Here is a 15,404-nt window from a genome sequence, read left to right as displayed (position 1 = left end):
TGCGTACATATATAAAAAAGAAAGCAGATGTGCTTCCAACACAAAAAAAATTATAACGACCCTTCAATTGCTTATTAAGCAACACACAACATTATGAAAGACACATTATGGACATAAGCTAATGTAAGAAATGATCTGATGGAAGAGAAATGTTAATGACAAGTTCTGGTGAAGGTCTGCTTTATGTTTAACTAATGGCGCCTACGTTATGTTGGACAGCAAGATACTGCAGAACATTTTGCAAACAGAACTTCCTTGGTGCTACAGTGCAAATGGTACATGTAACACTTTTCTATTTAGATACCGTTTAAAGAAAAACATGTGAACAGATCTCAGCAGCATTCTCAGCACATGATCTAAAGCGAACCACACACACATATGTGTTCGGTCCATCAATCAGTACTACTGGCCTCGAGACATGTTATTCATGTTAAAAACTTTGTGGCACCTTCTAAAGTACTCGCAGATACAGGTCTGCATAAAGAATAGAACACGAATCTGACATCTGAAATTAGCCAGCTATACTTCACCTGGATTCTGTTACCAAGACTAGAACTGTTCATAGATTTTATTTAAGACCAACCAGAAGAACCACTTTATAGATCACAATTTGACATTATGTAAGGTCTGTAGCTGACAGGTTCAATAAATAAATAAACAAACATATTAGCACACGAACTGCGACAAATTTCTTAAAGATTTATTATCAACTGTTATAGATATGGCAAACCAATTCCAGACATTTTTTACATTTTTGCAACTTTTAGCTGCAAATGCTCCTAAAAAATTAACTGAATATTAAAATGAGGAAGAATAAAAAGAGAAATCATACTGTAAAAAAAATAGTTTGTAAAGTTAGAAAGAGACAAAATTATAGAAATGGCTTGTCAATTTTCTCAAAATATGTTTTTTATATCCTCAACTACTTTAAAAAAATACAGATTAAAATACACAACACCAAAATTTTACTACTGGTTGGTCTCCTCTGGTCTGGCTAGTAGTGTGCTGCCAGACCACTCTAACTAGAGAAATATAAATGAAATGTTTCCTTTTCCAATTCAGTAACAGCTCTAAAGTTTGCACGAAGTCCTATTAGCTTCGCTGCCACATAATTTGATCACCTTCATACACACCGAAGAAGCAAAGCGTTCCACCACTTGAATATGGGTGCCAATCTGTGCTTTCACACAAACGTTAGAATGAAAAAGAGAGACAGAGAATAAGCCTCTTTTACAATCCCAGGATGTGTAATCATCATCATCATCCCATATTGCATACCTCACAAGTATTTTTCCTTAGCGTAGGATTCTAGTAATGATGGTACATTAGACCGATTGTTTTTAAAACATTAATTTTGGTATATTAACACCTTTTCTTCTGGAAACAATTAATATTTGTGACTGATAAATGTATTATTCAGGATTTATTATAAAACCACTTTCAGAAAATTTTAATCGAGAAACTGAAGATAATTAAATTACCCACCCTCTCCAACCTTGCAAGTGTACAAAAAACAGTATCCACACGAGGAATTTTCAGATTTCACAATATATTTACCTGGAGTAAACAGACAACAAAAGTTTGGCCACGTTTTCTGTTTTCAAAGAGTAATAAAGCTTGGAGTTTCAGAGGATTTGACAACCTTAATAATTTATATACTTTATAGAAAAACAAATATTCTGCAGGACATCTGCAATGCACACTGGGCCTTCTGCAATTTGGTCATCAAAGTACTGATAAGGCTGTTGACAATTAATTTTAACACGATAAAACAGTTCATAGAAACTGATACATTTTATATGACTTGCTTGATGGCAAATCAGGAACTACCATTTGGAGGTCATCATGAATTTGATTTGTTTCTCAACACAGGTAACTACAGGTCTACATAATTTTAAAAAACTGCCAAATTTCCTGAATGAACGCCTAGAAACCACCATTGTTTTCAGAGTCACATCATCTGACATTCAAAATTATTTGATGAAACATAAAAGTCATCCATGAAGTGATGTCAAATGAAATTTCATGACAAATTTAAAAAGAATCTCACGTTGCAGTTATGTTGGACAAGACTGATGATTTCAGTTGGCCTGTGTATTGAAGTTCATTCATGATGGTAAAATTCAGCAAACAGTATGTTGGTTCCACTGACATTACTTTTGATTGTCTTTTCAGTCATGTACAGAATGAAGTTTCAAAGTTCAATTTTGAATGTACGCTTGTAGCTCAAACATATGATGGGGTGTCAATTACAAGTAGGCAACAGAGTTGTCTTCACCATGAAATATTTGAGGCAAATTCACATGCAAAACTATCTGCATGTACTGAACCTTGTAAGGAATACAATTTTTTTAATTTTTTCCTTACAGCACCTTTCCATCACATTCAGACAAAAGGATTTTTGTCTTAAGTGAATATCTGAAGAATAAAATCTCTTCACATGCTACCAGAAAATCCTTCTGTTTGTGTTTGGTAAATTTAACTAAGTGCGGAATCTTGATCTTGGAGTATTTTTTGAAATAGTGAGGAGAAGGGAGGGGTGGAGTGCAAAATATGAAATGGCAGCAATTAGATACAAGAAATTTCAAACAGCTTTCTCACTACAACTCTTTTCTTCAGTGTTTACACATTCTGATATTTTGTTTCATACACCACAAACAAAAGTCAGTGTAGTGAGCTGTTAAAATAAAATAATTTTGAAGTCTGAAGATTTCTGTCTTCTGGGTTGTTGCGCTGTGTAGTCTGGCAGATGTCCACCAACGTTTCAGAGGTCATACTGCATCCATCATCAGGGCGATGAAACGTTGGTAAACATCGACCAGACTACACTGCGCAACAACCCAGAAGACAAATCTTAAGACTCAATGCTGTGAGAACATCAAATCCTACAATTTTAAAGCCACCTACAAAATTAATGCTGCACAGGGTTTCTCCACTTCTGTGGAAGTCACAAAGTTATGTGATACAATCCAAAGAAATAAAAGTGGTAAAATACAACATAGTAAATTCTGTAAATGTAAAGAACAGAATAAGTTTCTACAAAATTATTGACAAACAAATAATTTATCTGTTAACTTTTTTCTCAAGACTGAAAAAAATGGAACTGAGAGAAATTTGGCACATATACACATGTTTAAGGCTTCCTTTCCTGAACAGCTAAAATGAAAAGTGAGTTTATGATACAATGATTTCATAGCTACCACTTTTAAATAAACTTATAACTAGCTAATATAGTATTGAACGTCCCATCTACAACAGATGCTGTCAAAGCTTTACAGCACTAAAAAGAATCACAGTCGGAAAAGACAGAGTCGTCTCTGTAAACAATCAAGTAGAATACCTAATTTCAGACTTGATAAAGCATAATTTATATTATGAGGCCAATAAAAACCGCAGTGGCCGCTTGGTCGCTGGGACCATGGGTTCAAATCCCATTCCAGCCATGGATGTTTGTCCGTGATTTTCTGTATTGTGCTGTCCTGTGTACAGGTAGAGGCCTTGCAAGGTGCTGATCCCTCGTCCAAGGAGTCCTACCGAATGTCTAATAGATCAAAGCCAACGAAAGTTGGGACCCGCAGTGCTCAGGCACTTGAAGAACGGGTCGTTTCTCAGTATCCCAGTACAAAAACTTAACGTCATTGGACAATACAGCAGAATTTCATTTCAAATAATCAATAAATATCAGGTACAACTTTCAAGATGCATTTTTCTATGTTGCAGTGTTTGCACTGTAGAAAAAATTGTGTGATTAAATTACAACATAACACAAGAGTGGAGTTGCTGCTATTAAAATACCTTAGCACTGTGGCACAACTGTCCGGGCGATTTAATAATACTGCATTTCTGGACCAAAGTTCTATTAACTATTGACAAGGATGTGTTTCTGGAAGTGCAGGAAACACTCGCTTCTTCGGAATTGAGCTCAGAAAACTATAGCAATACATGGTCGAAAAAACATGTTGTTGGGCGAATATGCATGGAAGTGACACGTTGGCTCCTAAACTCCTATGGTACATTATTCACCAGGATACACTATACCACTGCTAACAGATGATAAATGTATCCTACAGCTCGCTTTTCTAATGGGAATAACTTATCTTGTTTCGAAACCTCAATCAAAGCCTCCGACAGACGGACCTAACAGAGGACCGAATGGAGGAGGAGGAGCTTAAATTGAAGCTGCAAAATAAATTACTTTCTGACATGTTCCTGAAGTTAAAGTTTTTGAAATTAAACTGAAATTGCTGAAAAAACATATGAATGAACAAATCTCTGGCAACGTTCCTTTTTGCAAAATTACTTTGTAATCTTTCATCAAGCCATTTTAATAGCTAATGCTGAAGGATAATTTTGTTAGCATCATTCGACAGCTGTGAAATGAATTTGAAGTTTCAATGATTTTTACACTAGCTCAAACGAAATCGGCTTGTTCCAATATCTTTTTCTCACCAACATTAATGTGGTCCTCGAACAGAAGAAACAGACACAAATGGATGTGATGGAATTACAAAGTAATGACTCTTTGAAGGATGATTTTCCAAAGATAACCTACTGCAGTTTTATGTTGACTCCCTCTTTTAAATTTCCCCGCCATTGAGACTTCTTAAAAAGAAAAAGAAAATTGGTAAAACTCCTGTAAGCAAGCGTCCTCGGTTATGAACCACAGGCGAAAAATACTGATCCCTGCTTACTAATGAACACTTGCATGCTACGTTACGAATTCAATCTTCAACTTTAGAAGCAGACGTCCACAAATTAGCTGATGACATCCAACCTTAGAAAGCTCACTAAGCTGATTTTAAACCGCAAATTATTAAAGTATAAAACCTGAGCAGTGTATTGACATTTTTATAAAGAAAGTAAGTTCCAAAAAGTTCTGCACACGAATCGTTGCATAATCGTGCTACCAATCTAAAGAAAAACAACGATACAGTCTTGCAGCGACGTATCTAGTACGCAGAGACTTCTTGAACACTACAATAACACACACAACCTGGCTGAACTAACTCTAGCTTTCTCGCATCGAACGATAGGGTAACGAATAATGGAATGGGAATACTGTGTAAATAAACAGCTGCTACCTAATATACAAGGTGATTCAATAAGGACTTTACAACTTTGAAAGTGTATAGAAATTTATTCAGAAGGCTTTCAGAATCGGCTGAGGTGTCATTTTGTAGCAAACCAAATCAAGTTTTACCTCAAACAGTCATTTTGGTTCGATGTGATTGCCATTGGTGATACTGCAGACATCCCACCTGAAATCAATTTCTTGCCAAACACGATCCAGCATATCAGGTGTCACTTCTGCAACTGCGGTGGTGATTCGAGCTTTGAGCTCAGTCAGATTGGCAGGTAAGGGTGGAACAAACACACGATCTTTAATGAAACTCCATAAGAAAAAATCGAGAGGTGTCAAATCTGGAGAACGAGGTGGCCATGCTATCGACCCTGTTCGACCAATCCACCGACCTGGGAAACGGTTATTGAGGAAATCCCGGACTTCTGTGAGGTAGTGAGGTGGTGCGCCGTCTTGCTAGAAGTGAATGCGTCCTTTTTGGTCATCTTCGTCTAACTGTGGTATGAGAACATTTTCGAGCCATTTTCAAATGCACTGCCGCTTGCGCTCGCGGTGACGGAATTCGGTACTACAGCACAACGTGAGTCAAACTTGATTTGTTTTGCTACAAAATGACCCCTCAACCGATTCTGTAAGCCTTCTGAATAAATTTCTATACACTTTCAAAGTTGTAAAGTCCTTTTTGAATCACCTGGTATTGCGCCAACCGAGCACTTGCCTAGAACGACTGATATCAAAACGTTAAAACATGTGAGCAAATAACATCAGGAGTACCAACATATCGTGAGGGTCATCCATATAGTCGGACAATTATAACCACACATTGTATAATTTTAAAGCAGTTTCATTCCAAAATCTAACGAAAATAGGAAACTGGTGTGATGCATAAGAAATGTGTTCACGAGAAAGTGAGACAATGTTACTGGGGTTGTCCCTAGCGAAATGAGGGACCCGGGGAAATTCAGCTTATGCGAGGCCCTTGATGATATCAACGGTGTCAAGTTGCGAACGTAGATTGAACACCCACGTTCGCCACTTTCGGTAATAAGGACAATGACACAAACACAGGCAAATTAAAAGACTGCCGTCTTTTGGGTTGTTGCACCGTGTAGTCTGGTAACCCAGAAGACAGCAATCTTCAGACTCACCGCTGTGAAAACCTCAAATCTTACACAGGCATATTATCTAATGCAGATTTCAACATTAATTTTAACTAGAAGATGTTGCTACCCTCCACGCTAGGGCGGTGCACAAGTATTGCTTATCTCATGATGTCGATGCACGGAGGATCTAGTTGGCTACCCCATTCGTCCTACACCAGAAACCACAAATGTTTTACTTACTGTCAAATGCTATTGAGTGTGGAAGGAAGCAGTCACAGCCTAATTTAAGACATAAAGCTGGAGAAAATAGAGAAAAAATAAAAAAGTTAGGACAATTGGAATTTAGGCCGAGATTTTATCCCGGAACCTCCCGAATATGGAGCGAGAGTGCTAACCACTCGATCGCAGCGTTCAGTACCACGCTTATATACATATCTCATAAAACTACCACAGAAATACTAGGACAAGTATAAATCAAGTAGCAATATTCTGCACTTAACGTTTCTGAGCTTCGAACACACGACATCTGAGCGTAAGGGGTAGGATACAAAATATAAGAACCTCATATTTGCGTGGTGCAATCCACTGTCAGTAGGATACTCAAAAACAAAGTCGTGGCGGGAAAATCACCCATTCCACGTGGTGTGGAGGAAATGTCTGTCAAAATCCGACTGAAGTTGGTTTATTTTTTATTTGCTCAGTGGGTCTAATCAGTGCACTTGGTAGGCTCTAAACAGATTATTCAATCCTCGGCACAATGTTTAGAAATGTTCCCATCTGACAAACACACAAATGTTTTAGACAAATATTTTAGGCAAGGGATGTTTATCGTCTCTACGTTTATTTAGGCAAGCCTTCATAGCTCTGGCAGTTCGTCGCCGGCTTCTGGTGATGGATGAAGTGACACTAGTACAAGTTCCTCTCAGAGTTCTTTGGATTTCTGCCGTCGATATCATTCCACTGCTAATCCGTGTTCAAAGGACCCAGGTCCACACGAATATTTCGGCGTTGGGAAGGCTAACAGCGTACTTACTGCCTTACTGCTTGGTCTCACCGAGTCAAAAACGTGGTCCAGTATGTCCACGTGTTGAAGAAATGATGGCATTCAAAGCGGAAGAGGGGTGTAGAGGCCACCCACCTCGCTAAAAGTCTCCCCCCCCCCTCTCTTGTCTGGTTTCCGTCAAGCAGCCTTCATTCATAACAGTTCCGATTTGTTTGTAAAAAAACACCATTTGTCAGAGATTCCAACATACATAATGGCCAATGGAAGGAAAAAATTTTCCTCCAGCAGAAAACATGATCCACAAAAAAACTACCACACCTTTTCATCAAAAATTAATGTTTGCGTCCCTGCCCACTATAAAAGTTTCAGACCAAGCGTCGAATTTACATGACGTTTCGTATGAACATTAATTATGCCATTCCAGATAGCCCCATAATTGGTTTCTAATTCTCCATCTCGGCCTGGTGGACTCCCAGAAAGTGAGAGACGCTGGCACCATTTAATTCTGTATGGTGACTGTTGACACATATAGACCTAGTTCGATGTTTCTGTCGGGAGGGTCTGAAGAAAAAACGAACAAGACAGCCATGTCGAGATTCGAATCCGGAATTCACGAACATAAAGCAGTATTGTTTTTTGTGCATACCATCACGTTCTACGACAAGTTTTTGAATATACGAGGCGCGTCCCAAAAGTATGTTTCCCACTCGTCCCACAGCTAGCAAACCTTATATTGCGCGAAGCGACTGTGCGTACGTGATAGAGCAATGACGTAGCATGGCGCATGCACTAACGGTACTTCCCGCGTTCTCACAGTAGCATCGTTGCAGCTGTTGAAGATGGAGGTTCTTATTCCAGCTCCCGCCGACTGTGAAGTGCGGTCAGTGATAACGCTAGGCCGCACACGGCTCGACGGACAGCAAGTCTCCTGCAGGAGTTCAGCTGGGAGGTGTTTAATCATCCACCCTACAGCCCGGACCTCGCTCCCAGTGATTTCCATCTTTTCCTACACCTCAAGAAATTCCTGTCCGGTCAGCGTCAGCGTTTTGAGAATGACAGAGAGGCGGAGATGGTTGTCACACAGTGGTTCCAATCCCAGGCGGCAGACTTCTACGACACAGGTATTCAAAAGTTGGTCCCACGGTATGACAAATGTCTCAATTCCGGTGGCGAATATGTTGAAAAATAGCTGGACACTTGCTGTATCTGTTGCAATAAATATTTCCATGAAATTGTGTTTTCTTTCTGTAAACGGCCCCAGGGAAACTTACTTTAAGGACGAGCCTCGTATGTACCCCTGTTAATGCCACATCTTAAGCCTCGTTCACACCAGTCAAGCTGCTTGAATGCAAGTCGTTTGTAAACAAAAACTGATGTAAACTGTTTCAAGTAGGGGAAAGGCGGGTTACTGAGGTATGAAGTGGTATACGAGGTGCGATCGGAAAGTTTCAAGACTGTGTCAATAGAGGGCGAACCGGATGTAGTACGAGCTTCTGCCGCTAGGGGGTGCGGCCTACATTCATAGTGAATCAGTGTGCTAGCCGGCATCATCGAATTACCATTTCTTTCTTAGTTACGGGCGTTTTGGTAGTGCATTACACCGACCCTCCTGCGATTTCGGAATGGCGTGTGCATCAAATTTTGCCAAAGACTCGCAAAAACGGCTACGGAAACCTATGAAATGCTAAAGCAAGCATTTGGGGAGTCCGCAATGGGTCGTGCACAAACGTTTGTGTGGCATTCACGTTTTAAAAATGGCCGAACCTCTGTCGAGCGTTCTGGAAGACCATCTTCGAGCACAACGCCCGAAAATGTTACGAAGATTCGGCAGGCCATTCACGAAGATCGACGTCGTACCATCAACGACTTGTGCGACATTGTTGGGATAGGCTATGGGACCTGTCAGCTGATTCTAAAGGAAGAACTCCACATGCGACGCATCCTGTCTGAGGACCAGAAGCAGAATCGACTTCTCGTTTGTCAGGAGCTCAAAGATCTTGCCGGATCGCCGGATTTAGCTCCGTGTGACTTCTTCCTCTTCCCAAAGATGAAAATTCAGCTAAAGGGAAGGGGATTTGAGACGATAGAAGAGATTCAGGCAGAATCGCAGATGGTGCTTGACAGGCTGACAAAGAAAGATTTCCAGGGATGCTTCCAGGCTTGGCAGCGGCGCTGGGATCGTTGTGTTCACTCCCAGGGGAACTACTTCGAGGGTGATGGATGAATTTAATACCTGAGATAAGTGTACGGGTTTTTATACGCGCAGTCTTGAAAATTTCCGATCGCACCTCGTAGTCGGCGTAGTAGTTTTTGGCGGGTGGAATTTTCAAGGGGAAGGCTAGGAGCGAGTCTCTTTTGCGAAAGTATTATGCTGACTGCACCGAGGATCTTATCGGACTGAACGCCCAAACAAAAGAAATGCACTGACCGTGCCACCTCAGGTACACAGAGCTCCTCCACCGGCCAAAAACTACTGCGCCGACTATAACCCCTCTTTTACAGCCAGAAAGTGCTGCATTCTATTGTTGACGCCTGGAACGAATCACCCACATCCTATCCTTCAATGAGAAAACACGCTTACAGGAGTATCACTTCGATTTACTTGAATCTTACCTCAGCTGATCGAATTTCACGGTCATTTTCAACCAATGTACTCAGTATTACGTTGGGAACTCATAAACATCTGACAAAATATTGGAAACGCCACGCGACCGGCTGTGTACTTGTTCCATGCGTTGGACTGAACAGTTACATCTGCCAAGAGTGTGGTGCGCGCATGACAAGCTACCCCATCATAAACCGCAGGTTTCCTGTCTTGCTACTAGACATTTTTATAGTCGGTTAAGCGTCATAATGTGTTAGTTGGCTTTAGAATGCTGAGACTAATACACATTCCTAAACTTTAACTTCTATTTAGCATTATATTAGTTGCGAATTATGCTACTAAATTAATACCGCCCAAATGAAAATAATCTAACACTTTTAACTATTTCAATTGTCTAACTAATTAAGGCAAAATTAATGTTATTGTGTTTTAATTTTCGAATGTTGTAAGAAACGACATCAAGAAAACTCGGTGGTTGGAATAAAGACGCAATGTGCGAAGTTAATGAGTGACTGAAGGACGTATGGAATACAAAATGGCGTCTATTGCCTCACACTACACTGGAGATGAAACTTTAATGTGCTAAGAATAATCCAAGCCATAAATCGACTGTTCATTTAGAAACTGAAGAGAAACCCCATTTTTCCCCATTCGTTCGTTCCGTCTTGTCCCATTTATGGGGTAAGACGGGGCAATCTACACTATTTTATTTCGGCATTTCTTATATCAAAATGTTTTTCTTTCTTCAGTACAAGACGTTATTGGTTACTTCAGTAGTCATAGGTCATAAACAAATAATTTCCATTTTATATGGTTCTTTGTAGAGTCATCTAAACCTTTGCACCCCCATATTGCCTCATCTTCCCCTACATTTCAAGTCTACTGAAAGATATGTTTCTGGTTTCAAGTTTCAAGTAAAGTAGAACCAGTTTAACTATTACTTGACTTTAACAACAACTTGAAAAATGTGAACTACTACTTGACTCTACAGTTAATTGGAACGTATGAAAAAAACCGTTTTTCCTGCTAATATTATTGAAAAGCAGAATAAAAAACTAGAGTATGTTTTTCTTAACAAAACGTATTGTTGTGAACGTTCACAAAGTGGGTAATAAGTGGAGAAGTGACGACATTTGCACATATTTGAAGTGAATGAAAAGTACAAAACACAAGTGAACGCTGAAAGCGATATGTAGACTATCGCTAAAGAAATTGCGAGAGATGACAGAACGAAAAAATAGTTGAGGAAATCAACACTGAAAGGCTGACTGCAAGTTGTGTTCCAAGAAAAATTACGACAGTGAAAATAGTGTACAGCTAACAAGTCAACAAAATCATAAAGTCGAAGACGAGTGGTGTAAGAACTAATGATTTGTTCAAGCCAAAAATATTGTGGTTACACATTCTCAGAGATTTTTATTGATTTATCTATCTTCCGAGATCAATTACTTCATAAATGTAGGCATATTAAATAAAACTAGATCATTCCTTTTCCTAGCCCACATTTTTACGCAAACATCTATTTTTCTTTTCCTTTTTTCTGTTAAGTTATCAACTCATTTTACTCAACAGGAAGACAACAGCTACCTGGACACCAGCAAACATTACTTTTGTTTCATACTGGCAACCGATGAAACTGCTCAAATGTGAACATTCACGTTTAAAACGCTGGAGTTCAAACGACTTTCATAAGAAACTCAACCAAAGCGAACGAGGCAATACTACTGGACAGACTGAGAGGCTGCGCGCGCAGCAAACACGTGATTATTCCATTCTGAGACATTTTGCAAAGACGCATTTCCTAGTAGGAGTAGAACCCAATCCAGAGACAAGCCTGCGTTGGCGGAGATGAACGTTCGTGTCCTTTTATTTTTTTAAAAAAAGTGTAATATGTACGTTTGCTTACGTTCAGTTGAAGAAATATCGGTCAATTGCAATTAATACAGCGCCGTTAGACATAACGTCAACCATATATTCTGCCAACGTTTCGAGAACAAGCAGAGATTGTTCTCGAAGAAGATAAGCTTGATTCCACATGCAGCCACCTGATGCAGCTTGTAACCTGAGAGAGTCTTTCACAGACTTCAGTCGCCGTGAATGATTCACTTCATACATAACGAATCAACATTTTCAAACATATACGAATAAAGAACGCGTCTGTGTCTACCATATCTGCCTACACTGTCTTGCAATACCAACAGCACACTAAATGCGTAAACCTCGCATGACGTCATATGGATAATTTCCACCATCATCTTACACTTGCCGGCAGTAAATTATGTTAATTAACTGAATCGTGTGCTTAATGCGTCGAGGCTTCAAATTACGGCAAACATCAAAAATATGAGGGAGAGAATTCCGTTGTAGATTTTCTGCATCAAAAGTACAATTTATAAACTGTCTTCTTTGATTGTCCCAAGGACATCAACTGCTGTGTTCCCGCCATTATGGACGCGGTAGAAAAATGAAGGTAAAACTCCACGCATTGACCACGGCACTACACAGATATAAGCTACCAGCTAATTAACTAAAGAATTATCCTTGGGGAAAGCACCCAAGATACCATTGGATATAAAACTATATGGACCATTAAAATATTACTAATTATTTCAGTCTACAGGAACATATTTAACACAACTTAATGCAGAACTTGAAGTATCTTTAATGTCACCCCCACCTCAGAACTTTACAAGTCATACACGTTGGTATTGTTGATGAAAAGGAATTAGTTTGACAAAAGTACAGAAATTAGGGTACACGTATAAATTATGTCCGAAGTTTAAACACAGAACAGACTCGTATACAACACAATAATAAATTTTAAACGAACCATAAGAGCTTTTTCGGATCTCTAAACCATGATAATGTTCGAAAGTTTTCAAAAATAAACGGTACGACAAAATAAGCCAACGGACATATCAAGGATCACGAAGCAAACATGGGGGAGGCGGGAACCGAGTACAAAGTTGTAATCGGAAAACCTAAAGTGACGAGACCTACGCGTAGGAGGGTAATATTAAAATGGATTTTAGAGAAGTGTAGGGGGATTAAGGGCTCAGGATAGGGACACGAGGCGGGATTTTGTATATTAGGTAATGAACTGGAGGCTTATATAAGAGTGGCGAATTTCTTGACTAGGTGGGTGATGTCAGCTTCTCAAGGTGTTGTCCATAAAGGTGATTATGAACTAAAAAGAAAACGAAGAAGAAATCCTATGGCTGGTAGATAGGTTTGTCACGAGGTAACAATACGCAGGTCCCTACTGGGATTGTCGGCTGCAGGAATTAAGGAGAAGGAGTGAGTTGGTGATGACCTCTGTTCTGGCGCCGGGTAGACTGTCGGCACATACGTTTCAGAAACCCAAAACATAATCATCATCATCGTCACTGTTGTGAAAACCTTCAATCTCACAAGCCGCACATTCATTCATCTATTTTTATTTATTTAGTGTTCTGTCTGAGGACAGGTCCATATGAACAGGATCCTTCCATCCTTTTCTCGGACTGGGACCTGTTCCTATACGTTCTTGGCAGATGATCCAGAAGTGGTTTGCCATTGCCTTCTTCTGTGTGTGAATGGAGTAATTGTTGGAATGCCACGGAGAAACCGGGGAAGAAGCCCCCGGAGGAAAACTCCGTGTTGCCTAGACCACGGCCTTGCCCAACACAAGTTATAAATTCGGGCACCGCCGGGAATCGAACCCGAGACCCCAGGATCTTTTCCCCCCTCCCCCCCTCTCTGACACACACAATTTGGCCCTACAGCGGTCAGACGGCGGTAATGGGTATAGTGGCGTTGGTGGTAGCTTCTGCCAGCTGTTGTCTACGAATCCACAACACAGTCTTTCTAGTTCAGATTACAGTCATTAAATGCTTCAGTTCTGCAAAGGAACAAAGATTTTCATTCATGTTGAATCAAAGGTCACAAGTAGTAAGAACCGATACTTTCACATATGTACAGATTATATCCTTCAGACCTCAATGGTATACACAACACAAAAATATCTGCTTCAGTAAGATCAAGACTGGCATCGTTTTCATGCAGGATTTTCGTTGTAGTCTGCTAATTTGTGTTATTGTTTCTGCTAACTCCTCTTTACCCACACACGTAAATACATAATAATAGGCAACATGTACTCATTAATAATTAAATACAAGTTTCGTGGTTTACATTTATTTCAAGACACTGTACCAACTGCTCGTATATTTCGAAGAGCATGATTATTTTTGGTGAAATTGGAACGACAGAAAACAACGCATCTGCGGTAAAGTGTAATTCAACTACATTTTAATGTAGTAAAACACAATATAAAAATGTTAAATAAGACTGCGTTCTTTAAGACATAAAATGAAACCGGACTCCTAAATGCATCCTTTAAGAGCACGGAATACACCACCCCTCACCCAACACCGCGCGGCTCTAAATCTTGCTAGCTTTGCTACGCTGACAGCTCTGGGCCGGTCGTGTTGCAACGTTGTACGATTTTGGTATGACCTTGAAGCATGCAATTTGGTGACGGCTACTATAGTGCAGATGACATCAAAGTACACGAAATAAGAATGTGAGGAGAAGGAGGATACTTTTATGAAGACAGTGGTCCTAAGAGGGTGAACTCCGGACCTACCGCCCATAAGGCAAGATAACCAGTCGCTATAATAAGTAAACATTTCTCATCAAATAGTCTATGCGGATTCCTTATCAACTAGCGGACCTATTCAGCGTCGACATTAGAGACAGACGAGTTTATTTCCTATAATATTTATTGCAGGCTTATTTAACGACGCTTTCAGCTGCTGAGATCATAGTCACGAACGATAAGATGGTTAGTAAATAATGAATTTTAGAGGTTGTGGAAGTAGTGTCCCGGCATTTGCCTGAAACGACAGAGAATAACCACGAAAAAACATGTCAGCCTGTCACCGAGGCGATATTTCCTAATTACGAAGTATTTAGGCCTCGAAGTCTGGTGTAATAAATAGTACGTGAGAAAAGAACAAAATCAAGGAATGGAAAGTCGTTACTTTAACTGGAGTTGTATGAGGAAATGCAGGCTAAGTGGATACATCGATTTTTGTGTGTGCCTACACGTAGATCGATATGTCCCTACTGAACTCGAAAAGGTTTTAAGTCGAAACACCGGTGCCCAGAAATAAGACAACTGTCATGGCCGTTACAAGTAAATTTCGTAAAATTAAAGTTATCTCGTCTCTGTGGGCATTTGAGTTTAGTTCCCACCCAAATGAAAACTGCACAGGCCAAAAACACAACATTGGTACCAACGTAATATTTAAACGGAAACCTTTTCACGAGAAAGAATCACGTGACTTCGCTAGGTGTAATCGAACCTACGTGATTGCCAACCACTACACCTAGACAATAGGATAATTATGATGGAAACGATAAGTTGAAGATGAGGGGATTATCTGCTTTGGCCAAGATCAAAACTGAAGAACAGCACAAATCGCTGATTTCCAAGTTACTCAGAAAAGTTCGTCAAACTTTTAATTTATATAATCGGACGAATGTTTTATTGCAGCAACTGACAACTCTACTCAAATGACGAGTTTCGTCCCACGAGTTACTACATGATTCAGTAAATTTTATCGAACACTC

At 39.8% G+C, this 15,404-nt stretch overlaps 1 protein-coding gene across 8 annotated transcripts in view; it reads right to left on the bottom strand.

Moving 5' to 3' along the window:
* Positions 1 to 15,404, bottom strand: part of LOC110835984 (uncharacterized) — a 68,770-nt gene that overhangs the window by 23,518 nt on the left and 29,848 nt on the right. The window contains exons 1-2 of one of the 8 annotated variants that reach the window (XM_022076737.2): positions 4,692 to 4,897; positions 4,553 to 4,602 (exon numbers count right to left, since the gene is read on the bottom strand). The exons of 3 other annotated variants lie outside the window; for them this stretch is intronic. In XM_022076737.2, the coding sequence (XP_021932429.1) occupies positions 4,553 to 4,602; positions 4,692 to 4,707 (66 nt within the window). In that variant the 5' untranslated portion in view covers positions 4,708 to 4,897. Of the gene's footprint in view, positions 1 to 3,795; positions 4,183 to 4,449; positions 4,471 to 4,552; positions 4,603 to 4,691; positions 4,898 to 5,200; positions 5,711 to 15,404 lie in introns of those variants that run through there. 4 more of the 8 variants (XM_087346359.1, XM_087346360.1, XM_022076738.2 and 1 more) reach the window with 4 other exon arrangements.

Source organism: Zootermopsis nevadensis, unplaced genomic scaffold (genome assembly GCF_977971745.1).
Source record: "Zootermopsis nevadensis isolate Lab colony 2312 unplaced genomic scaffold, Znev_1.0 Znev_ptg000010l, whole genome shotgun sequence".
Lineage (NCBI taxonomy): Eukaryota > Metazoa > Arthropoda > Insecta > Blattodea > Termopsidae > Zootermopsis > Zootermopsis nevadensis.
This window is presented reverse-complemented; position numbering and strand designations above follow the sequence as displayed.